Source organism: Hibiscus syriacus, unplaced genomic scaffold (genome assembly GCF_006381635.1).
Source record: "Hibiscus syriacus cultivar Baekdansim isolate YM2019G1 unplaced genomic scaffold, ASM638163v2 tig00117026_pilon, whole genome shotgun sequence".
NCBI lineage: Eukaryota > Viridiplantae > Streptophyta > Magnoliopsida > Malvales > Malvaceae > Hibiscus > Hibiscus syriacus.
This window is the reverse complement of record NW_024063529.1, coordinates 1,168,681-1,193,072: the sequence shown is the minus strand read 5'-3', so window position 1 is coordinate 1,193,072 and position 24,392 is coordinate 1,168,681. Positions and strand designations below refer to the sequence as shown.

General features: G+C 36.3%; 2 protein-coding genes and 1 non-coding gene across 4 annotated transcripts; 1 reads left to right on the top strand and 2 right to left on the bottom strand.

Annotated features, from left to right (window-relative positions):
- Positions 1-9,736: 9,736 nt before the first annotated feature.
- On the bottom strand, positions 9,737-9,809 carry TRNAK-UUU. The gene has a single exon. It is a non-coding gene; the product is annotated as a tRNA-Lys (tRNA).
- A 322-nt stretch (positions 9,810-10,131) lies between these two features.
- On the top strand, positions 10,132-14,292 carry LOC120196086. Of its 2 annotated transcripts, XM_039197967.1 has the most exons (8): positions 10,132-10,303; positions 10,836-12,519; positions 12,686-12,732; positions 12,808-12,834; positions 12,922-13,066; positions 13,162-13,408; positions 13,776-13,830; positions 13,920-14,292. In XM_039197967.1, exons 2-8 carry the CDS (start codon positions 12,487-12,489, stop codon positions 13,960-13,962), a joined length of 597 nt encoding a protein of 198 aa, XP_039053898.1. In that variant the 5' UTR covers positions 10,132-10,303; positions 10,836-12,486; the 3' UTR covers positions 13,963-14,292. The 2 variants fall into 2 exon arrangements, with proteins under 2 accessions (XP_039053898.1, XP_039053899.1); XM_039197968.1 differs by lacking the exon at positions 12,808-12,834.
- An 896-nt stretch (positions 14,293-15,188) lies between these two features.
- LOC120196088 (mitochondrial arginine transporter BAC2-like) lies at positions 15,189-23,565 on the bottom strand. Its single transcript, XM_039197970.1, has 7 exons — positions 23,373-23,565; positions 22,905-23,027; positions 22,713-22,788; positions 18,758-18,853; positions 16,710-17,226; positions 15,831-15,966; positions 15,189-15,683 (listed from the first exon to the last, which is right to left on the bottom strand). Exons 2-7 carry the CDS (start codon positions 23,019-23,021, stop codon positions 15,486-15,488), a joined length of 1,140 nt encoding a protein of 379 aa, XP_039053901.1. The 5' UTR covers positions 23,022-23,027; positions 23,373-23,565; the 3' UTR covers positions 15,189-15,485.
- Between the last annotated feature and the right edge of the window lie 827 nt (positions 23,566-24,392).

Below are 24,392 nucleotides of genomic sequence, written 5' to 3'. Positions count from 1 at the left end.
CGAATCGAGCATGTGAACCCAAAAGGCTTAGTATTTTAATATTTTGATTTTTTATTTGAGTTTTGGTTAAGGAATTGATTCAATAAAATATTTTATGAAGGTACTCGTGTTTCACCTGAGCGTGGATCAGTTAGGTCTGGAGTTGTTCGTTCGTCAGATCAACCTGAATCGCGTACTACAAGAATTACCCGTAGGTTTCTGTATATTATTTAAATAAAGATTATTTATATTAGGATTCCAATATGGATTTTTCAAATTCGTAGGATCTAGCGCCGCCGCAGAGCGTGATCGACAAACCCAATAATAGGCTTCCCTATCTGATTTCTCAGACTGTTACAGGTGTGTTTCATGACAGTGTTATTTTACTCTTTTAAAAATATTATTTGAGTTGTTTTAGATTGGTGATAATTCATAATAATGTTGTGACATGATACATGATACTTGATTCCTGAATATTGATTTCATGATATCTGATTTCTGTATTTCGGTATATGATTTTTTTAAGCATGAATTATTCACCAATTTTACTTGAATACATACTTGTTTATTACTGACATTGGGGGAAATATTGTTGGAGGAAGAATACTTGCAGGCTCCTCGGCTTTGTGCTCAGGGCCTTACTGGACGTGACGGGTGTATGGTTATGGGGAACTTACACATTTTGTTCGTGACGGATGGGGGTAGTGTTCATATTTTAAATAAAACAAACATGTTTGATGAAATGATTTTACTAAAATATTTTATTAGTATGTTTTTATACACTGTTTGAAGCACACTGAGCTTTTTAGCTAATTCTATAGTTTTTACCTTTTTCAGATAGCAGCAGACCGTAAGCTAGCAGATTTGACATCAGGGGGATCAACTACTTAATTTGTACGAACGTATATATCTATATGTTTTTTAGTTGTGTTTGGTGACATGTATTTGTTATCGTTTTGGATATATCTGTATTATTTATATTTTGTTATGTATTATATCTAATGTATTATAAGTTGTTTTTTTTTAAAATCTCTGATTGGGATAGGTGACCACTTAGGTTTGGGTCTAACTTACAGATCGGGTCTGAAGGGTTACATTTGGTGGTATCAGAGCTTTCGGTTTTAAACACTCGGACTGTATGTGGGTCATAAACTTTAGATTTTTAAGAAATTTTGAAGAAGAAAAAATGTCACATTATTTTATGATTTAAAGTTCTCTCGAGATCCCTTATGCTAATCTGACATATGTTTCAAACTCTTTCTATAGAGCCTTATAGATCCAACGATGAGTGCTGTTAGAGGTCGTAGGACAGGACGTGGTCGTGGTCGAGGGCGAGTTGCTCGACCTTATGTTACGATCGACGATCCGATGTCTCCACGTGATCCTCATGTTCCGCAAGTAGATCCGACCCTTTCTCGTGATGACCAGTTTACTCCTGTGAGAGATCCTCCCGTCACTGGAGATAAGGATACTGACATGAACGAAGATGCCATTAATAGAGCTATATTCTGCATGTTTCAGAGAGCTGTCAGAGCCCCTAATAATATGATTGCGGTTGAGATTTCAAATTCTCTAGTTGCTGCTAGTGTAGTTCCATTCGAGGGTATTACTGGTGGACCTTCGACAGATGCTGAGTATTGGCTGGAGGACACAGATAGGATTATGGATGAGATAGACCTCAGACCTAAACAGAAGTTGAAGGGGCCCTAACTATGTTGAAGAAAGAGAGCTTCAGATGGTGGCAATCAATTTTTGGTAGTATTCCGAGAAACCAGTTAACATGGGATCTTTTCAAGACGCGCTTCCGGAGTCGCTACATCGGAGAGAGATACCTGCAGGAGCGACGTCAGGAGTTTCAGAATCTGGATCAGGTTAGCATGTCTGTTATGGACTACGAGGTTGAGTTTATCCGATTGAGTCGTTATGCTCCTGGACTTGTTGACACTGAGACAGATCGATGCTTGAGGTTCGAGAATGGACTCAGGTATGAGATCAGGAGTTGAGTCGCTACCCATCGAGAGAGGAATTTTGATGCCTTGGTTGAGATAACCAAGACTACTGAGGAAATAGAGCGACTGGGTATGGATTATAAGAGAGATAGTGGTCGAGCTCAAACTCGATTCAGGAGGCCTTTTGGTTCTGTTGATTCTTCTACACACCCTAGCAAGAGAGGCAGGGGTGAGTCCTTTCAGAGAGGTGGTAAGAGTGTCAGACCTATTGCATCTGGTTCTTCAGCTGTTTAATCTTCTAGACATGATGGTTCTTTTGGGTCGTAATCCTTGCCAACATGCGATTACTGTGGGAAACATCATTTTGGGGAATGCATGATGAAATTGGGCACTTGTTATAAATGTGGGTCTGGTGACCATCATTTGAAGGATTGTCCAGAGATACCTCATTCTGTTCAGACACCAGCTCGTACTCCCGCTCGTACTCAGAGTAGTGTTCAGACTCCAGAGGTGAATCGTAGTCAGGGCAGAGCACCAGGATCGGCTAATAGAGGTCGAGTATCTCAGAGTAGGGGTCCAATCAGATCTGATGCCAGACAGCCTGCACTGGTTTACACTGCCAGACTTCGACAAGATCATGATGGGCCTAATGTGACTGCAAGTACTGTTACTATTCATTCAGTTCCTTACTTTGCATTGTTTGATAGTGGCTCTACCAATTCCTATGTATCACATTCCGTTTCTGAAGTCTATTCTGGTTCCACTCCAGTTTCAATGGCTCATTATCGTATGGCCCCAAAGGAGCTTAAGGAACTGAAAATCCAACTCCAGGAGTTATTGGATAGGGGATTTATCCGACCTATTGTATCACCGTGGGGAGTCCCAGTTCTCTTTGTCAAGAAGAAAGATGGGACATTGAGACTTTGTATCGATTATAGAAAACTGAACAAGCTCACGGTTAAAAACAAATATCCTCTACCCAGAATCGATGATCTATTTGACCAATTTCGAGGGGCTTCTATCTTTTCAAAAATAGACTTGAGGTCTGGTTATTATCAACTCAAAGTGAAAGATTCGGATATTTCGAAGACTGCTTTTCAAACTCGGTATGGGCATTATGAGTTTTTAGTGATGTTGTTCGGGTTAAAAAATGCCCCTGCTGCTTTTATGGATTTGATGCATAGGGTGTTTCGACCTTATTTGGACCAGTTTGTAGTTGTGTTCATCGATGACATGCTGTTGTATTCTAGAAGTGAAGCAGAACATGAGGAGCATTTAAGGATTGTTCTACAGACTTTAAGGGAGAATAAGTTATACGCTAAGTTGAGCAAGTGTGAGTTTTGGCTCAGCGAAGTGACTTTTCTTGGACATCGTTTCTGCTGATGGAATTCGGGTGGATCCAAGCAAAGTGGAGGCTATTCTGAACTGGAAGCAACCCGTGAATATTTCTGAGATCCGTAGTTTCTTGGGCTTAGCTGGTTACTACCGTCGGTTCGTTGAGGGGTTCTCCCTTATTGTAGCTCCTCTGACGAAACTATTGAGGAAAGAGGTTCATTTGTCTGGTCTGAGAACCAACAAGCTAGCTTTGAGAAATTGAAGACTGTTCTAACCAAGCCCGAGTACTGATTCAGCCTGAATTTGGGAAAGAATTTTCTGTCTACAGTGATGCTTCTCACTCTGGATTAGGATGAGTTTTAATGCAAGATGGAAGGTTGTCGCTTATGCTTCGCATCAGTTAAAGCCGCATGAACGTAACTATCCTATTCACGATTTGGAGTTAGTTGTCGTGGTTTTTGCTTTAAAGATCTAGAGACACTACCTATACGGAGAAAAATGTTATATTTATACTGATAATAAGAGTCTGAAGTATCTGCTTACTCAGAAAGAATTGAATTTGAGACAGCGTCTCTGGTTGGAACTTCTAAAGGACTATGATTTAGAGATAGAATATCATCCAGGGAAGGCTAATGTGGTGGTAGACGCCTTAAGCCGTAAGGCGATATAAGATCTCAGAGCCTTATTCGCCAACTAGAGTTTATTTAATGATAACAGTCTGTTAGTAGAGTTGCAGGTTAAACCCACTTTGGCCGAGGAGATTAAGGCCAAACAACTTCTGGACAGCTCATTGCTCCCCATTATTGAACAAGTTAAGCAGGGATTGAGTTCAGAGTATATTGTGGATCAGGATGGTATTTTGTGTTTTCACGATCATTACTGTATCCCTAAAGACGATGAGTTGAGACGGGTTATTCTTCAGGAGGCTCATAGTAGTCCTTATGCTATGCATCCAGCCGGGGACAAAATGTATAATAATCTCAAAGAGCGCTAATTCTGGACTGGTATGAAAAAGAATATTTTAGATTTTGTGGTGAGGTGTTTGACTTGTCAGCAGGTTAAAGCAGAACACCAACATCCATCTGGATTGTTACAGTCAATTAAGATTCCTGAGTGGAAATGGGAGCGCATTACGATGGACTTCGTTACTGGTCTTCCTCTGACTCCTTCCAAAAAGGATTCTATTTAGGTGATTGTTGATAGACTCACCAAGTCAGCGCACTTTATTCCTATCTGGATTAATTATTCTCTGGACAAACTGACTAAGTTGTACATTTTTGAGATTGTTAGACTTCATGGTGTATCGTTGTCTATCATATCTGATCGAGATCCGAGGTTCACTTTCAGGTTCTGGAAAGCTTTGCATGAGGCTCTGGGTACTCGTTTGAATTTCAGTACATCTTTTCATCCTCAGACTGATGGACAGTCTGAGCGAGTAATTCAGGTGTTGGAGGATATGTTTCAGGGTTGTGTGATTGATTTCCATGGTAGTTGGGAAGATTTCTTGCCATTAGCTGAGTTTGCTTACAATAATAGTTACCAGGCAAGTATTCGCATGGCACCGTACGAGGCTCTGTATGGACGTAGATGTCGTACTCCTATATGTTGGACAGAGTTGCATGATAGAAAAACTTTGGGTCAAGACTTGGTTCAAGAGACTGAAGATACTGTCAGATTGATTCGCGATCACTTAAAAGAGGCATTCGATAGGAAGAAATCATACGCAAATAAGCGATGTAAGGATATCGAGTTTGAGGTTGGAGATCAGGTTTTTCTCAAGGTATCCCCATGGAAGAAGGTATTGAGATTTGGACGTAAGGGTAAACTGAGTCCGCGATTTATTGGGTCGTACCGTATTTTGAAGAAAGTTGGACGTGTTGCTTATCAGCTCGAGTTGCCTCCCCAGCTCAGTCGTATTCATGATGTTTTTCATGTATCTATGTTGAGGCGATACCGTCCAGATCCAGATCACATCATTCAAGTTGATGAGGTAAAGCTGAGACCTGATTTGTCATATGAGGAGGAGCCTGTTCATGTTTTAGAGAGGGATGAACGAGTTATCCGGAATAGGCGTATTCCAATGGTCAAAGTTCAGTGGAGTAATCGTAGTCCCTCAGAAGCTACTTGGGAAACATTGGAGTCAATGGAGACTCAATTTCCTCATCTATTTTCATAAGGTAAATTTCGAGGACAAATTTCTTGTAGAGGGGGAGAATTCTAACAACTCGAAAATTTAAAAAAATATATAATTGTAATTTGATGTTTTAATTAAGTAAATTTGTGAAATTTGGGGACTAAATTGAAAGATTTTAAAAATTTGTAGCTTGTTTTAGAGTTAAAGAAAATTTAGAGACCAAGCCCTAAATTTACCCTAGAATGGTTAGTGAGTTTGGTATTATATACGTGCAATTGCCTTCCCTAACACCATCTTCCAACCACGATCCCGACGTCGTCCGAATTTCGATCGTCGTTTTGAAACCACCATCGTGTTCATCATCGAGCGAGGAATAAACCCCTTAAATTAATTGAAGGAAAACATTGCCAAACGCCGGGAATTTCAAGTCAAAGTCTCGACATTTTTTTAGCACAATCGTCGAGAAAATATTAAATTCACCGTCGATCGTTGATCCGTTTACGACACCTCCTGCACCATTGTGTTCCTTGTGCCGTTCCGAGTCCGCCGGTGTCATCCTTGGTCTCCGGCGACGGCGGCGTGGGGAGGTGAGACGGTCAAAGTTTCCGATTTGTTGAAATCGAGCTCTCCGCCGTTCAAAAATTTGAACCGATCTTTGTAAGTATCTCGAAATCGCTCAAAATAATTTTTAGAAATTTTTCCGTGAATTTACGCTGCCGAAAAACGTCCCACGCACCCCCACGCGCTGCCACTGCGCGTGGGGAATGTCAAAATGACCGGTTTGACAGTTTTAACCGGTTACAACCCGACCCGACCCGTTGACCCGACCCGTTAACCGTTGATCGGGTGCTATTTTAGTAATTAATTCGAAATATGTGCTATTTTAGTAATTAATTTGAAATGAGTGATATTTTAGTAATTATTTTTAAAAGGGTGTTATTTCTGTAAAATGGTTGAAATTTTGTTGATCTCCTTTGACCAAAACTTTGACCGGCTTTGACCACTAAATTCGAACCCGAAAGTCTCCAAATTGTCAGTCAAACCCGTTGACTTTGATTTTGACCAAGAATTCAAAATTTCGGAAGGTCATACTTTATGTTTTTCGACGTCCTGAATTTGATTCCGAAGTCCGTTTTGCCAAATTCTAACCCGAAATCCCCGAATCGAGCATGTGAACCCAAAAGGCTTAGTATTTTAATATTTGATTTTTTTTTGAGTTTTGGTTAAGGAATTGATTCAATAAAATATTTTATGAAGGTACTCGTGTTTCACCTGAGCGTGGATCAGTTAGGTCTGGAGTTGTTCGTTCGTCAGATCAACCTGAATCGCGTACTACAAGAATTACCCGTAGGTTTCTGTATATTATTTAAATAAAGATTATTTATATTAGGATTCCAATATGGATTTTTCAATTCGTAGGATCTAGCGCCGCCGCAGAGCGTGATCGACAAACCCAATAATAGGCTTCCCTATCTGATTTCTCAGACTGTTACAGGTGTGTTTCATGACAGTGTTATTTTATTGTTTTAAAAATATTATTTGAATTGTTTTAGATTGGTGATAATTCATAATACTCTTATGACATGATACATGATACTTGATTCCTGAATATTGATTTCCTGATATCTGATTTCTGTATTTCGGTATATGTTTTTTTAAGCATGAATTATTCACCAAATTTACTTGAATACATACTTGTTTATTACTGACATTGGGGAAAATATTGTTGGAGGAAGAATACTTGCAGGCTCCTCGGCTTTGTGCTTAGGGCCTTACTGGACGTGACGGGGTGTATGGTTATGGGGAACCTACACATTTTCTTCGTGACGGATGGGGGTAGTGTTCATATTTTAAATAAAACAAACATGTTTGATGAAATGATTTTACTGAAATATTTTATTAGTATGTTTTTATACACTGTTTGAAGCACACTGGGCTTTTTAGCTCATTCTATAGTTTTTACCTTTTTCAGATAGCAGCAGACCGTAAGCTAGCAGATTTGGCATCAGGGGGATCAACTACTTAATTTGTACGAACGTATATATCTATATATTTTTCAGTTGTGTTTGGTGACATGTATTTGCTATCGTTTTGGATATATCTGTATTATTTATATTTTGTTATGCATTATATATAATGTATTATAAGTTGTTTAAAAAAAATCTCTGATTGAGATAGGTGACCACTTAGGTTTGGGTCTAACTTACAGACCGGGTCTGAGGGGTTACAAAAACTATAGAAACTAATATTGTAATTTAAAAGGTGTATTACTTAATTTTTTTATCTCTATACCTAATGATTCTACTTATACACTATTGTTAAATTACATTAGGTTAATATTTATTATTAAGGTTTATTAATTAAGATTAGATATTTTTATACGTTAATATATTTAAATACTTATTTTTTAATTATGAGTTCACAAAAATTATTTAACACAAATTAAAAATATTTCATTGACATATAAATGTATTATTTATTGATTATGATTAATTAGATATATAATTTAAGTTGAATCTAATATAAAAATATGAAGAAAAAATATTGCTTGATGTGAGATTTATATAATTTAAGATGAGAGGAAAATAAAAATTCATCTATGGTTTGATCCTACACAAGACTATCATAACTGTGCAATCATGTTGACCCATACTGAGATTATGTAAGTGTGATCTAACTTATTTGTAATTTTAGAAGCAAACTTGATATTTCTAAAATAGATGGATTGACAATAGTATCTAATACATATAAAAAATATCTAATCTTAATTAATATAAACATTAATAATAAATATTAACCTAATTTAATTTAACAATAGTGTATAAGTAGATTCATTAGATATAGAGATAAAAAATTAAAGAATATACCTTTTAACTTTTATACCACATTGTCAAGAAACATAACCTAAACACTTCAATATGTCTATATAAACCAACCCCATTAAGCTCTTCAAATCATGTAATTAATATGTATTAAATTATGATGTTAATCTCTATAATTTTAATTTTTAATTTTTTGAAGCATATTTTTTTAAAAATACTTTTAGGAAATTTGACATGGCAAGAAAACACTGGAAGAAATGTTCCTTGAAACGCGGATTTTCATGTGATGACATGTCAACATTTCTCCTGAAAGGCACGCTTCAGGAAACGCGTCTTTGTCCACCTAAGTAAAGGCACATTTCACATAATGCACCTTATTATAAAGGGTTCTGGATCGATGAAATTTGGAAAAATGGTATTTGACAAAAAATATTATAATATTTGAGTGATTTTTGGGTAAAAATGTCTAAATTTTTTAAAATTTAATTTTTTTACTTATTTTATCTAAAACCATCATTCTCAACATTTTTTACCGTCAATGTAAATATCAATAAATTATTATCATTGTTCTATATTATTTTATCAATCTATTTTTTTAAATCTTTTAAAACTCACAAAATTAAATGAAAAATCATTTTTAAGGGCTAAGAGAATGTAAGGATTTAGAGTGTCTGTTTGAAAATCTGAATGATGATAAACATTCTTTTGAGAAGACGAATAATATATCTCAAAATTAACTTCATTACTCAACTGTTAGAATAGATTAAACATTTAGATGAATTTTTATAGATTTTGAGAAAGTTTTGTAAAAACAATCTATTCTAAAAAGAAATATGAAGAAAATATAAATATTTTGATATTAATATTGTCGTGAATAATGATTAGTGATGAACAACGATTGATCGACAATGATAATCCGAGAAATTAACGATTTTCTACCATAAAAATGAGAAAAATGACCTTTTCATCGCACTATTAAGGATTTAATGTCTCGTTGTCCTATAATTAAACCTAAAATGAAATTTTAAAGCTTACATTGAAGTGTTTTAAAATCAAATATTAAAATCAATATAAAACTTAAATTTTAGTGACTAACAGGAGTAATTTACCCTAGATTATTTGGATCAAGATAATTGGATCTCATGTTGACGGTGTTTTACTGTTGATGGTTATATATATATTTTTTAAAATCCAGATGCTTCTAAATTGAAATTTTGTTCTCAAATGGGAAAATTACGTATTTTGTCCCCGCTAATTGAGTAGGAAAAAGTAGTTGTACTCAATAATGTTATTCGAATTCAGAAAGAAATTTAATTTCAGATATATGTTTAGATATGTAAGTCGTCAAATAAGTTATATATAATATATAAATACGTTAATATTTTTTTATATAATTTTTTTAGCTATTTTAGCTGATCCTATTCCCATATGTAATGGGGTAAGGGGAGGTATGATAGTAGGCTGCCCCAACGCCAGGTTGAGAGCAGTTTCCGTGAGAGACCTCCAGCATTATGAATTGCCTACCGTGGGACTCGATCCCACGACCACAAGGTTAAAAGCCTTGTGCTCTACCAACTGAGCTGGACGAGCAATTCATAAAATGTTTTTTTATAATTATTTATTAAATTTCTTTATCACTGGATTTAATTAACAATTTTTTTGGATAAAAATAGAAACAATTACTAGTTTAACCATTAATATGTAAGGAAGTAGCAAAAATTAATAGTTTAATTTCAAATGGTTTGGTTTTCTTAAAATATAAGAACTAAATTATAAGACATTAAAAGAAAAGAACCAAATTTCTAATTAGACCATTTCAAATCTGATTTTCTAGGATTATTGGAGGAGAAGAGCACCGCAACGTACTGTATATAAAATAGGGTCCTATAAAGCTATGAAATTAATTAAGAGCAGGAATATAAACACAGCTGAGCGTTGAATCTACGTTTTCTTGGCTCTTGATTTTGATTATTTTTTTAGAAGAATTTGAAGTATTTGAACACCTTGGGAAAGCAAAAGAGGAGCTATTTGCATCGATAGTTTGCTTATCCAATAATTTGAACATTCCCATTCTCAAGCTCACTGTAAGTAATCAGAAACTCATTTTCACTTAGATACTTTCTTTGGGGTTTTAGCTGATTCTCAGGCAATTGAACTTTGAAACTGGGTTTCCAATTACTGCTTGAAAATATGATCAATTTTTTTTACTTCCCAGAGCTAAATTTTGTACTTACTCATGTTGGTTAACCAGTTTTGGAAATTTTCATTGGTAATGAAGATCAAAAACTAGGTTTGTAATCAATTTTAAATCATGTTGATTGAAGAAATGATGTTGAGGTTGAACTTTTGAACTCTAGTTGTATTTGCAGTTTGGGAATGAATAGTTGAAAAAATAGCAAGACAAATTTGAATTTCGAATTACAGCTTGAAAATTTGATCAAAATAATTGCACTCGATTGTTCGTTGACTTGCGTTGGCTTAGTTATTTTGGAATTTTAGATTCGTAATAGAGATTTAGTTGTATGTTTTTAATCATTATTAAAGCTATTAATTGGAGAAATGATGTTGAGATTGTCCTTTTGAACCCTAATTGTATTGCTGTTTATGTTTTTGCAGTTTGGGGATGAGTATTTGATAAAATGTCAAGACAAAGTAATACCCTTTTTCTTGAACAATGGTTGAGAACTAATGTTGGTGGCATTAACCAAACTGGCTCCAGACATTCTTCGTTGTCGCCTTCTTCATCTGCCCGTTTCATCATTCAAGCCTGGTCTGAGCTCAGAGATTAACTTCAGAACCAAACATTTCATCCCCATATCCTCCAATCATTGAAAGCTCTCCTTAACTCGCAAGCTTCGCTCCATGTTGCCGATCCTCAAGCCAAGCTTCTTCTATCTGTACTTTCATCCCGAAGTTTTGATCTTCCTTCTGAATTGTACCCTATCTTGCTCGGGCTTCTTTATATTTGGGTCAGGAAGTCTGTCCGGCCATCTTGTGCGCTCATTGATTCAGCTGTGGGTGTCATTTCTAGTATATTTGCTACTGAATATGGTTCAAAAAAAGCCCTTCTTTTCTTGCTGAAGGTATTCTTGTTTTAGGGGCCATTTCATTTATACCTTCTGTGTCTGAAAATTCAAAAATAGCGTGTTTGGAGTTGCTTTGTAGGCTGTTGGAAGAAGATTTCCAGTTGGTTAGATTAGGAGAAGAAATTATCCTGGATGTGCTGGCTGGGCTCGGATATGCATTATATTCTTCTGTGGATGTGCTTCTTGTTAGAGTATTGGATTATTTGTTGGGAATTTGGGGAAAAGAAGATGGGCCTCGTAGTACTTTTCCTACTGCTCTAATGATCTTGCATTTGGTTGAATGGGTTGTTTCTGGTTACATAAAATCACGTTCCCTTAACAAAATTGAAGCCTTTTCACAGGGACTTTGGGGACTTCGGAGGTGAGCTATGTTCCATTTGCTCTCGTTATGGTTGCGGCTGGAGTATTGAGAGCTAGTAGAAATACAGCCAACGGCCAAGGGCTAGAGTTTGTTTCCGTACTATGGATTTCTGCAGAAAGTCGGATAGTCTTTGTAGCACAACAGTTTATTTCTAAAACTAAAGATCTATAAACTCAGATGATGATCCTGCAAATAGTCTTCTTCGACAATATTTATCATTAGCCTTGGCTCGAAGTGGTGCAGTGTCATTCTCTGCCCCTGTGCTTCTGTGCCTTGCATCAGCATTGTTAAGGGAAATCTTTCCCCTAAGGCAATTATATATGCAGATTCTTCAGTTTATCCATAGTAGTGGGTCTGAATTTGGGATCAACAAGATTAAAAGACATCTAGACGGCATTCTTTTTAAGGAAGCAGGCGTCATAACTGGTGTTTTCTGCAACCAGTATGTCTCTGCAGATGAGGAGAGCAAAACTTTCGTGGAGAGTCTTATATGGGACTACTGTCGGGATGTTTACTTTGGTCACTGACAGGTTGCTCTGTTGCTTAATGAAATAAACAATGCCTACTAGTTAATTTGGAGAAAATTGCGGAATCTGCTTTTCTTATGGTTGCGGTTTTTGCTTTGGCCGTAACAAAGCAGAGATTAAATTCAAACTTCTCTCAAGAGGCGCAGAGGGGCCATTCAGTCCAGATATTAGTTTCTTTCTCTTGCTTAGAATATTTCTGACGTATACGTTTTCCGGAATACATGGATACAATTTGAAGAGCTGTTGCATGTGTTCAGGAAAACGAGTCTGCCTGCATCTCTTTTGTGGAATCCATGCCCACCTACGTTGACTCGACACTTGGCAAGGTATTTTCTTTTTGTTCATGAGAAGCCAATGTTTAAGTACCATTTCAATAGAGGGTTATGCTACTAAGTTCAAGTAATTCTGCAACAGTTTAAAGTTCTCAGATGTTTTTCACGTTGTTGTGCTACAAACTGTTAGTTTTACATCGATTTGAATTTCATCTTGTAGACTTTTCCTCCAAGCAGAAAATGGAGTATGAATGGTCCAAGGATGAGGTACAAACCGCTCGTGTTTTGTTTTATGCGAGTTATTCCTACTTGCATTGAACTGGTGCCTGCTCTCGTGTTTAGGAGGGTGGTCGTTCCATCTATGTTTCTGTATCCTAAAATACATGAGTACTTTTACAAGCTTAGGATTCGTATTGAACTGTATAAACTTTGGTTCCTGATAACAATGGTGAATAGATACATGGAACATCCGAACGAAAAAGTAGCTCGAGCCTCACATTTGATGTTTGTAGCATTCATGGCTTCAGGAAAAGAACCTGATGATCAACTAGTGTCGCTGAAGGAGCAACTTGTTTTTTATTACATGCAAAGATCTCTAGGGGTACATAAAACTTATTGAAACCGACAGTAAAAATACCGAAACATGGTATCAAACTTGTGGGGCTAAACTATTCTTCTTCATTGTTATAAATATAGGGATATCCTGGCATTACTCCTTTCGAGGGCATGGATTCCGGAGTTGCAGCCTTGGTTCGACATCTTCCCGCTGGTAGCCCGACAACATATTATTGCATTCACTGTCTTGTTGATAAAGCTAATAACATCTTAGGTGATTTGACCACTTTAAAGTACGATGACTGGAAAAACTGGCAAGGAGGGCCGGAACCTTGTAAAAAAAATCCTCGAGCTGCTTTTGCGACTTACTTCCCTTGTCGATATACAGGTTAATACTTTTTTCACAGTTCTTTTTGTCTAATTAAAATCTGTATTGTCCTACTCTATTTTTCTTTAAGAAATTGTGTCCGCCATCTACGGCGACATATGTAAAAAGAAATGATCTTCCAACACGGGTACTGGGATATGATACACCAAGCACCTTCCAAATGCATGAAATAACTTGGAAAAAGTTGAACATACCCCATGTAGCATGCATGCTCGTATGCCTGATACACCTATATATATATATATATATATAAGCTTGGAAAGCTTAACATATTTGTGTCTGAAACATACCTTTATATCTAACAATTACAACTGAGCCTCTGGGCATTGACATGCTAAATGGTATTAAATTTTACTCATTTGTGTAGGTATTACCAGCTGTAATGAAGTTGGCACAGCTTATTATCCAACTACCAAAAACAGGTCAGATCATGGTTCTTAACGAGTTATATGCTAAAATTGCTGAATCGGATGACGTCACTCGCAAGCCGGCTTTTGTTTCATGGTTGCAGTCATTGTCTTACCTTAGTTCTCAAGCGAAAACCCAGGTTTTGACCTCCAGAGGGGGGGGAAAGCAAACAAAACTTTGCTTCTCCGGGGACTATAGAACCTAATGCACGGCTGTGAGACATTCAGATGCTGTTCTTTTGATCAATGGCGTGGCTAATTCTCCGATAGATGGCCCGGAACATGCATAGGGTTGCCGAATCCGATGGTTCCATGTCGTACCATGGTAGTGAAAACTGGAAATGGGGATCTGAACTGCAAATGGAGAAGAAATTAAAACAATTCTGTGTAGAATTGAAACACTCGGTTGATAAAATTTGGGTTTGGTCTGAACCTGGTCTTATTATTAATGAATTTCCTCTCGGCTGATACTTGAGTCGGTACAAACTACAGATAAAAAGTTTTATTTAGGTTTGGCTAACCATGTAAAATTATTACTCTAATCTATTCATAGGATGATAAAATTTAAGGTAAACCACTTATTTAGTCTGTCATCTATTATTTTATTAGTTGTTTGATCATCTAATTATTTTTTCAAATTATATTTAAAATTACATTTTATTTCTGTTTTGATTCCTCTTAAATTTCTCAAGGTAAATTATTGTTTAATACTTCAATTATCATTTTTGTTTTGTTTCAATTATCCAATTATTATATTTTTCAAAATAAGCTTAACGTTTCTTTTTGGTTCTATTATTAAAAAATTAATAAAATTGTTGACGTGGCATTAAAAAAATCCAATGATAAAGTAGCATCACCTACTTTATTGTGAGACACAAACATCATTATTAATTTATTTTTTTATAGTGAGTGACCAAAATGTAATATTAAAATTTTGAAACAAAAAGACCGTAAACATATAATTTACCTAGATTGATGCTAAATACGATATATTTTAATATATATTTAAATTATTACGTCATTTTCTCTATAATCAATATCACAGTGATAATTTTTTAAAGATTTCTTCTATCAATGAAACGATGACATATATCACCGTTTTAACGGGGAAAATCAAACTAAAATTACAAGAATGTAGCTCATGAGAATCGAACCCTGCCTCCTTGGAGGTAAGATTCCAGGAGCGGTTATAATAATGGTTTAACTCTACCAGAATTATTATTTTACCCTTACATGAATAATCATTAGAAGAAAAGAAATATAAAAATGTGTTATGCGAAACACCCATAAAAAATATAAAAAGCACACAAAATAGATGCATGAATTATCATATTCAGCTGCACCTCACGATCAATTTAACTAGTTTGCAGAAGTGAAATATAAAAGCCAGCTTTTGTTACACATAGCTATTAGCTTCTGTGCCGTTCATCTCTTTATCATATCGAACTCTTCATTTTTCTTGAAGTATCTGTACTTAACGCATGTATTCGGATTACATACGGACATGATCGATCAAATACATGGGTAAAAAAAGAAAAACGAAAAGATTGAACATACTGTATCAGACTTGTCGAACACGGGTCCTTAGAGAAAACAAAAAGAGTTTGGGTAACATAGGTTTGAGAAACTATCTGCAAACCACAATTTACTGATGCCAAAGCTCTTGAGAATCAATTACCCGGAACAAGGTAAGTAATGGAAAAGTAATAACTTCCCACGATTGCGAACGATGCAATCCCGCTACGACCCATCCGTAACCAAATGCCATGGAACAAGAGATTTCTGTCTGCAGGGTGGATACCGGTGAGTTTCTCGAATCTTTTCCCCGGTGTTTTCCACTTAAGAAGCTTTCTTTCCATTGAAATGAACTGCATGGAAATAAGCGGCTAAATGAAGGCAATTGGCATAAGGCATACTAACTGATTACCTCAAAAGCTGATGGCAAAGTTAAATTGGACGAGCAAAGTCGATATGCTAAGGTCATGAAAGACAGTGGCGCCAAAGAGAAGAAATACCTTGGGCAACACTGTACATTGTGATCGACTTTTGGCTGTATCAAAACCGTGAGATGCGGCGGCAGCAACAGAACCTGAAAACCCTGCCGCAAGACTAACAGCTAAAGGGGATAGTGGACCGATTTCTTCATCATACCTGAGGGAAGAAAACAAAAGGATTTCAAATTTTAGCCACATGAACTAGTATCTAAAATTAAAATCCTACTAAGTTCAGGCATTGATCGCATATAATTTCACATAATTCCATGTAATGGAATTCATCTAAATTTTTTATTTCATGTGTGCCTTATACAACCATGGCAAAGTTGAACGGTCAAACATACAGCCAAACTTGTGAGACTTCAAACAAGGAAAACTGTCACAGTATCTTCTGATTGTATTAATTATCATAGAAACCAGAGATAGTCTTCAAACTTAACAACATATATTACACGGGGAATATAGGACTGGCTCCCACTAAAAGGTTACAAAATGCTAAACCTTAGATGGCCTAAAAACATTATGTTTAAATACTCTTTGTTTTAAAAGTATAAAAAAATTGTATCTTTACCTATTGGGACTGCCTGTCCAATATGACTAGAAGTTTGAGTAGCATAGGTTAGAACAATGACTAGAATTTGCATATAATAAACTAGACAATTTGCATGCATGTATAATCAACTAAAGAATTCAATGACTAAAAAACATTATGCTAAACCCATGTCAGACGCATGCCAGTATCCAAAACTCAAACTCGAGCTTGAGTAGCATAAGTTAGAACAATGACTAGAAGTTGCACATAATAAACCTAAACAATTTGCATGCATATATAATCAACTAAAAACTTTCAATATGTAAACTCTATGCACCAAATGAAAAGTACAAGGCTAAAAAAAGCACCTGGGTGGCGGATCCATCCCAGCCGCCTTCCAATTAAGCATAATTTGGTGCAAACATTCCCAAGTAGAGAAGAATATGCCACCAAATACAGAGTCTCGAGCAACTCCTGAACGAAGGCCTCTCCACAATGCACCCCCTCCTTCCAAAGAAATTATTTCAGATGGTCTCCGGACATCGTAAACCGATGGTGGCCTCCCAGACCCACTCATCATCCAAGGGTACTCTTGTAAGGCACCAACTATATTAGGGTGCTTCTTGTTTAAGATGGACAGCATACCTACAGCATTGTTCAATGCCTTCATATCTGGAGTATATCCACGTAATAATCTGGAAATTGCTGGCATAACAGCTTTATTCTCTGTTACTGGTGTTGCTCTTGAAATGCGAGAGGCACAGGTAACCTGTGCACGGAGTTTAATAAGTTCAAATGGTGAGCTTGTTAGCGACTCCACGGCCCCAGCTGCCAACCCTGCCATAAGGGCCTCTGAGACATACACAAAATTGTCTTCTCGACCATCTGCGGAACAACCATATCATAACATAATGCAGTAAATTTTGTGGATGTAATGAAAAAAAAACTATTTATAATTATACCCTTATGTTATGCCATTAACATGCGAATCTTCAATTTAAGAGGAGGAAGTTACTGGGAATGGAGATATCACTTATAGTGAACACGTCATTTAAGCTACTACAGATATCAGAATTAGGGGTGAGCAAAATTCGACCCGACTCGAAAAACCAAAATTTTCAACTCGATTCGACTCGAATTGAATTCGAGTTGTAATTTCATAAACGCGACTCGAAAAATTTTCAAATTCAAATCGAGTTGAAAAATGCAACTTGAATAACTCAAAATTTTTTAGTAACTAGTGGATTTATTTTCAAGTTTGAGTCGAGTCCTTGGATTTTGTATGATATATGTATATCATGTATGAAAAAAATATGAAGAAATATATTTGTATTGTATATATGGTTATAGAAACTCACTTAAATTGGAATCAAATAATATTATAAATATTTACAATTAAATTTAAACATAAACTCGAAAATTGATTCGACTCGAATTTTATAAACTCGACTAGAAAAAATTTCAAATCAAGTCCGAGTTGTAAAATAGGACTCGTCAACTCGAATAAATTGAAATTTTTTGACTCGACTTCGACTTGATCCGATCGAACGCTCACCCCTAATCAGAATATGAGATCGCAAGATTATAACCATCGGGTGTCTTATATACTCCACTCTAAAATCCTTGTCCCCTTTGACTCACATTAAAATCTTAATTTATTATAAAATTGATGTATCAAAGGTTTTAATGTCAAAAGATAAAAACAATCACAAATTTGAAACTTTAAAGAAAAGAATGTATTAGGCTTTTAGAAAAAAAGGAAAGAAGGCTTATTTTTGAGACATCAAGAAAAAATGGAAAGATGGATAAATAAAATGAATAAGAATCACAGATTTTTAATTCTTGTTATAATACAAATAATGAATTGAATCCCCTTTTCAAGTACAATAAAGAGACGATGACATTGAAAAATCAGTTTATGCAACCGCTTCACTAGACATTGTATTTACACATAACAAGCACATTGGACACCAGAAAAAAAGGGGGGGGGGCGAAGTAAAAATATCCATGCCAGGTATAGAGCGGAAAAACTCCAGTTCGATTTTGGAAAAACTCAAACGAAAAACACTAACCCAAAAAGAATTGAGATAAGTGTCACTCTGAAGATAATACTAAAGGCAAAACAATAACTCCTACAAAGCCCCCTAGGTTGTTTAATTGGCATTGTATTATCATGAACCAAATTCAGATGGAATAACTTTGAGACTCAGTATTAATGAAATAACGGACTGATGCTCGACAATAATCAATAATCACTCCTAAGTTGTCTCTTTTTTACTGGCATAAATATGACAATACGGCTTTCATGTTTTTTAAGAACACAAATAGAGGGAGAAAATATAGCATGTTTCATCAAGAATACAACATTCAGGGTAAAGTGCCTTCTAAAATAATATTAAGTACATGGCAAAAATACCTTTATAGAAAGCTGTCAAAACTTCATATGTTCCAAAGCGAGCTGCCATACCAAAAATTCTCCCCCAGGCCAACCACTCAAAGCCACTATACAAACCTATATTTTTCAAAACGAAGAAAAAATCAAATTCAGCCTATAAGTTAGAATATTTACCATGACAAAATTCCCCATAAAAAAATTAACGCTAAAATGAGAAAGCAAGGAAGGACCAAATGAAGAGAAATGGGGATAGAGGAACTGGAAATTTTAGTTTGTATAGTTGAATATTCAAAACTCTGAAAGGCATCAACCAAAAACAAAATAATCGTCCATCCTTCCAATTTGGACTGTCCCAAGACTCCATCCACTCCTTTTTCAATACTTAAACTCTTACTACTTTTCTATTTGATATTTTTTTCCAGAAAAAAGCATAAAAAAGGGAGAAGAAGAAAAGAAATGAAAGAGAGCTACAATCAAACGATCTATCTTCTTTCTGCCTATTGAATTACAAATACGGGCTCCTAGACATGCTAGCACAAGGTAACTTTATTGCCTAGTACAAAGGCATCAAAGCAAACGATAGCACAATTCATTTTGCTTCTTTCAAAGCCATCAAAGCAAACAATTTCTGAACATTCAATTCTAATGTTTTAACCATAACTAGCTTAGATTCCTTGTGCCCGTGCTTCACAAGTTACAGCTACACCATTCAGCCATCTCAACTTTGTCTTCATTGTACTCAACCATTAGTTTGAATATCAAGGAGAAAAAAGCATTGCATGCAATGAAACAAAATCCATTTTTCCGACGCTATACATTCTCCTCTGTAAATTTTCTTCCATAAAAAAGAACAGATAAATACCATTGTGCATCAGCTTTTCCTCTCCTTCTACCTTCCCCCCTCCATTTACTCTCATGGCATAAAAAACTTAGTCAAACATGACCTATTGACAAATATAATTACAGGAAAATGATTCAAGATCTTATTTCAAAACAGCAAAGAGAATTTATTCATTTCCCTTACCTTTCATTTCTAATTCTTATTGTACTCAAATGCAACGAGGGAAGGCGTTTTCAAATTTCCAGGGGCAGAGGGAGAGAGAAAATACGAGTGTCGTTTATACAGCCCTCACTACCGTCATCCATCGTTAGCCTTTCACCGTCTGTCGCTTGTCGTCCGCCGTCCTCCGACCACCGTCCACCGCCGCACTCCGACCTCCTTTTGACGCCGTTTTTCTCAAGGATCTTCGTCTACCCACAGCGTTTCCTTATTCCTGGTTCTTTTTGTTAGATTCCTCTTCAATCGGAGCAAATCTACTTGCCTTTCTCCGCCGTTCTTTTCCACCAGCAGTCTTTCGAGTTTCGTTTCAACCGTTCCACTGTGCTCGCCGGAAGCTCGTGACAAAAACCCAAGTACTCTACTGTGAATACCCACTGCCGTTCAACGGAAATCTTCCTGAGAAAAACTTATATTTCCAGATCGCAGTTGCTGGCTCTGGGTTTTCACGTACAGAGGCATATCTTCCCTAGCATTATACTTATCTGGTTTTTTCGTTCAAATCTGCATTCAAAAATGACGTCCAAGAATCGTGTGGCAGTAACAGAGGATCGATCAGAAACCTCAGCTCGTCAGAATAAAAATCGTTGTCAGTCCGAGATAGAGGAAAATGAGCTCGTTAAGCTTTTGAAAAAATCAGATTTTAAGGCGAAACGGGTGGATTTTATACTGTCGAAGGTGACTGAAGCAGAGCAACGAAATCAGAGACATGGGCAGCAGACAAGGACTGTGCAGAAATCAGAGGAGGAGAGGAAGAAGCTGAGTAGTACAGTGGCAACGGATGAATATGAGAGGATGGTGTTGGTGACAAACAAGAATAGGGATGATTCGTTGGTTGAAGCAAGGAGCGTGGAAGAGGCCATTGCGCAGATTTCTGAGGCGGAAATCCTACCACAGGATTCCCATGGTCTTAATCACTGGTGGAAGAAAGATTATCCAAGAATCAACAATGGGTATAGAACTGGCTGCTTTACGTTATACATTGCTAATTTACCAGAGAAGATCCATTGGAAGCGGTTTGGATCGTTATTTTGCCCATACGGTCAGGTTATTGACGCCTTCATTCCAACAAAAAGGAATTAAAAGGGGTTTCGGTTCGATTTCATTCACTTTGCAAAGATTGGAGAAGCCAGGAGAGCGATCTCAAAGATGAATGGCGCTCGCATTGATGGTAGTAAAATTGGAGTCTCTTTTGCCATATACAACCCAAGACATTCTTTTTGGAGAAAGTCTTTGCCTGTGGTTCACCAAAAGCATGAGAGGGAAGATGTTACATGTAACAATCTCCATACAGTAATCAGTGCGGTCGACGAAGCTAAACTTCAAGTTTTGGATAACTGCCTAATGGGGTGGTGCAAGAACTATACCAAAATAGGCGATCTTGCTAGCCAAATGCAAGACAAAGGCCTCAATGGTTTCTCGTTAATGAGAGCTGCTGGGAATGTAGTTCTCATGATATTCGAGGACTCTGCTTTGTTGAGAAGGGTTAAGAATGAACAATCAGAGAATCTTGCAGAGTGGTTTTCCAGAGTTGAACCTTGGTCGGAGAGTCTAGTGGTTCAATGTCGTCGAGTATGGGTTGTTTGCGAAGGGATTCCGTTTCACGCGTGGAATTGGGGTACGTTCAAGAACATTGCGGCTAGGTGGGGCGAACTAATATCAATTGATGAAAGCTCTCAGTTTTCTTCATCTTTTGATCGTGCAAAACTTCAAATCCTCACAGAGTCTAAAGTGAGAATTGATGAGTCGTTGAGTTTGAAGGTCGGCTCTAATTTATATGAAATCATGGTGCATGAAGTTGAGCCTTCTTTCAAACCAACTTCTTGGACCCCTGAGGAAGTCGATGATTCTCCATATCTGACTTGTTCTCTCGGGGATACATCAGAGAATTCTTTATCAGGATCATCAGTGTCATCCTCAGGTTTAAATTGCCCCGTCGAAGATGTTGCAATTGAAGGTACCCAATTAGAAGAGGTTCCACTCATAAAGAGTGTCAAAAGCGATGAGAATTCGAGTATTAAATTGGGGTTACACACAATGGAGGCTGTGGATTCTAATGGAGTTAGCCTCAGGTCCTCGGAAGATGTTCTTATGATGGGTCTCTTTACTTCTCATGGTTCATCTAGTGACGCAATTCAATTAATGGAAGACACCCCAGTGGTACCCCTATCCCTGGGAAATTTAGAACTAATCGTGTGGTGAAGAAACGCAAGAAAAAGAAAAGAGTTTTGAATTAAGTGGCAATGATACTTTGATTGAAGGGAAGGAAGTGTGGTTTTGGTTCATTGAAGACATCTTATCGAGCTGATTTTGAATCATGTTGGTATTTTGTGGAGTTTCCTTCAGAGGCGGATGTTTTTGGTTTAATGGTTTCAGGTGTTGTTTTCTTGTATGTTATATCCTTAACTGTTGGGATGTTTTCCTTTTGATGGAGGTTTTTTTAGGTATAAGTTGGTTGCCTCTAGATTTTTGTGGTCGAGAAGGCGAGAGTTTTAGGTGATTATGTTTCTTGTAAGGGCATTTATCCTCGTTTGAGGGTATTTCGTGGTATCGTATGTAATGGGTGTTTTATTCAATGAAATATGAGGTACTCTTTTCTTCCTTCCAATGTTCGTTAACATACTTCTTAGTATGTGAACGAATACGAAGGGAGTTTTTAATGAGACCTCCAACTTCTATAAAAAAAATGCAACGAGGGCAAGAAGGATCAAGGTCTCCAATAAAACTTTAACATTTCATCACCACCAATTGATGTAAAAACTAAACACAGAAAAGCAAAACCACACAACATTCCGTTCTTTTTGCCTAATAGCATCAAACAAGCAAAACCATTGCTCACCAAATAACATTTTTACTTAAAGGTGGAAGATCAATGTTTTAAGAAAAGAAAGTAAATAAGAGAGAAGCTTAAGAACTTACCTGAATACCCTGACAAAGCTCGAACTCGTTTTATAACCTGAGAGGCATTTATTTGTTTCCCAGAAGCTGAACCAACCTATTCACCTCAAATTTGAAGTATGTTATAAATAAATAGATTTATTTTTTCCTTAAACTAGAAAAGGGTCATGAAAAGGGAAGTGAAAAACCAGATTAATGTGAAATAAAGGGAACCTGGATAAGGGATTTTATGGTATCAAGAGGATAAGTAACAGCAGTGCCAAAGACCACAGAACCTGAAGCAGCAATTGCATGAGTTGCAAATAAATGGTTCTGCAACAATTCATCCATCCCAACCTGGGAATCACAGTGATTTAATATCTATTATTTGATTCAGAACAAGAGAACATATTTCGTGGCAAATGAAAACTACGTGTTCGGTAAAATCATTGACAGAATGGTGAGCTATGGATAATAAAGACTACTCCAGAGAAAAAAGAAGTTAATGCCTCACACCTCGCAAATGCATGTGAACTGTTTGATAAAATGACTGACAGACTGATTGCCTAACGAAAAATAAAATACTAAATCACCAACGAAACGTAATAGAGCCTGTGGAGCTTATTTCGCAATTTCTTAATAATAATTAAGCTGTTCGGTGGCTTTTTTAACAAATAACAGCAAAATTATATACTTGTACACCTGCAAGTCTGAAGGAATATTGGAAGCAAAAGCATTAGCGAGAGGGACCAAGGTGAAAGAATGGAACAAACTCAAATTCCAAATAGAAGAGGAAAAAACAAATGAATCGTAAAGGTCAAACCTCGAACATATATGTACTGAAATGCAAGAATTATCAAAATTTTCCAAGTTGGGATTAAGCAATATGCAGAGGAAGAGAAGAAGAATGTGGCTCTAACTTCTTACGTACGTGAGGGGAGAGAGAATCTTTTGGATGTTTATAGTTCAGCTAAAATGGTGTCGTTTTATGTAGAAATGAAGCAATAAAACTATGGGTAAAATACACTTTAGGTCAATAAATTATATGTTTAGTGACAAATGGCCATTTATATTTCTAAAAGTTACAAACATATCACTCAATTAAATATTATTACAAACAAGTCACCTGTGTTAAAAATGAAATAGAAGTCTAATGTGGCTGATATAGTAATACTTTTAATCCGCAAAATTTATATATCAATTTTATCATAATTCAAAGAATTCAATAAATTTAACTCTTCATAATTAAAAATTCATTCAATTTAATATTTTTTTTATGATAATGTCAAACCAAGTGAGTTTATAGAATTAAATTGTAACAAGTTACTATTACTATATCATACCATTCCATAATTTCGTCTAATATTTAAAGAGCGATAACATGTTTAGAGTAATGTTTAATTGAGTGACTTCTAGTACTCTAAATCCAATCCAAAGTATCTAATAGATTTAATATAGGTTTAAATATACAAAAGGCGTCTAACGTTTATTTCGTTCCAGTTTGGTGCCCAACGTTTTATTCCGTTATTCATTTAGGTGCCCTGATCGTCAACGTATTTAATTTTCCCGTTAAGTGACATGTGTCACAAGGTAATTTTAAAATTTTATTTAAAATTAAAAAAGTATAAAAGAAACATAAATTTTGAAATAAAACCCAAAACTTTGAAAACATTCATTTCAACCCCCGAACCCATGCCGGCTACCGCCTTTCGCCTTCGACGA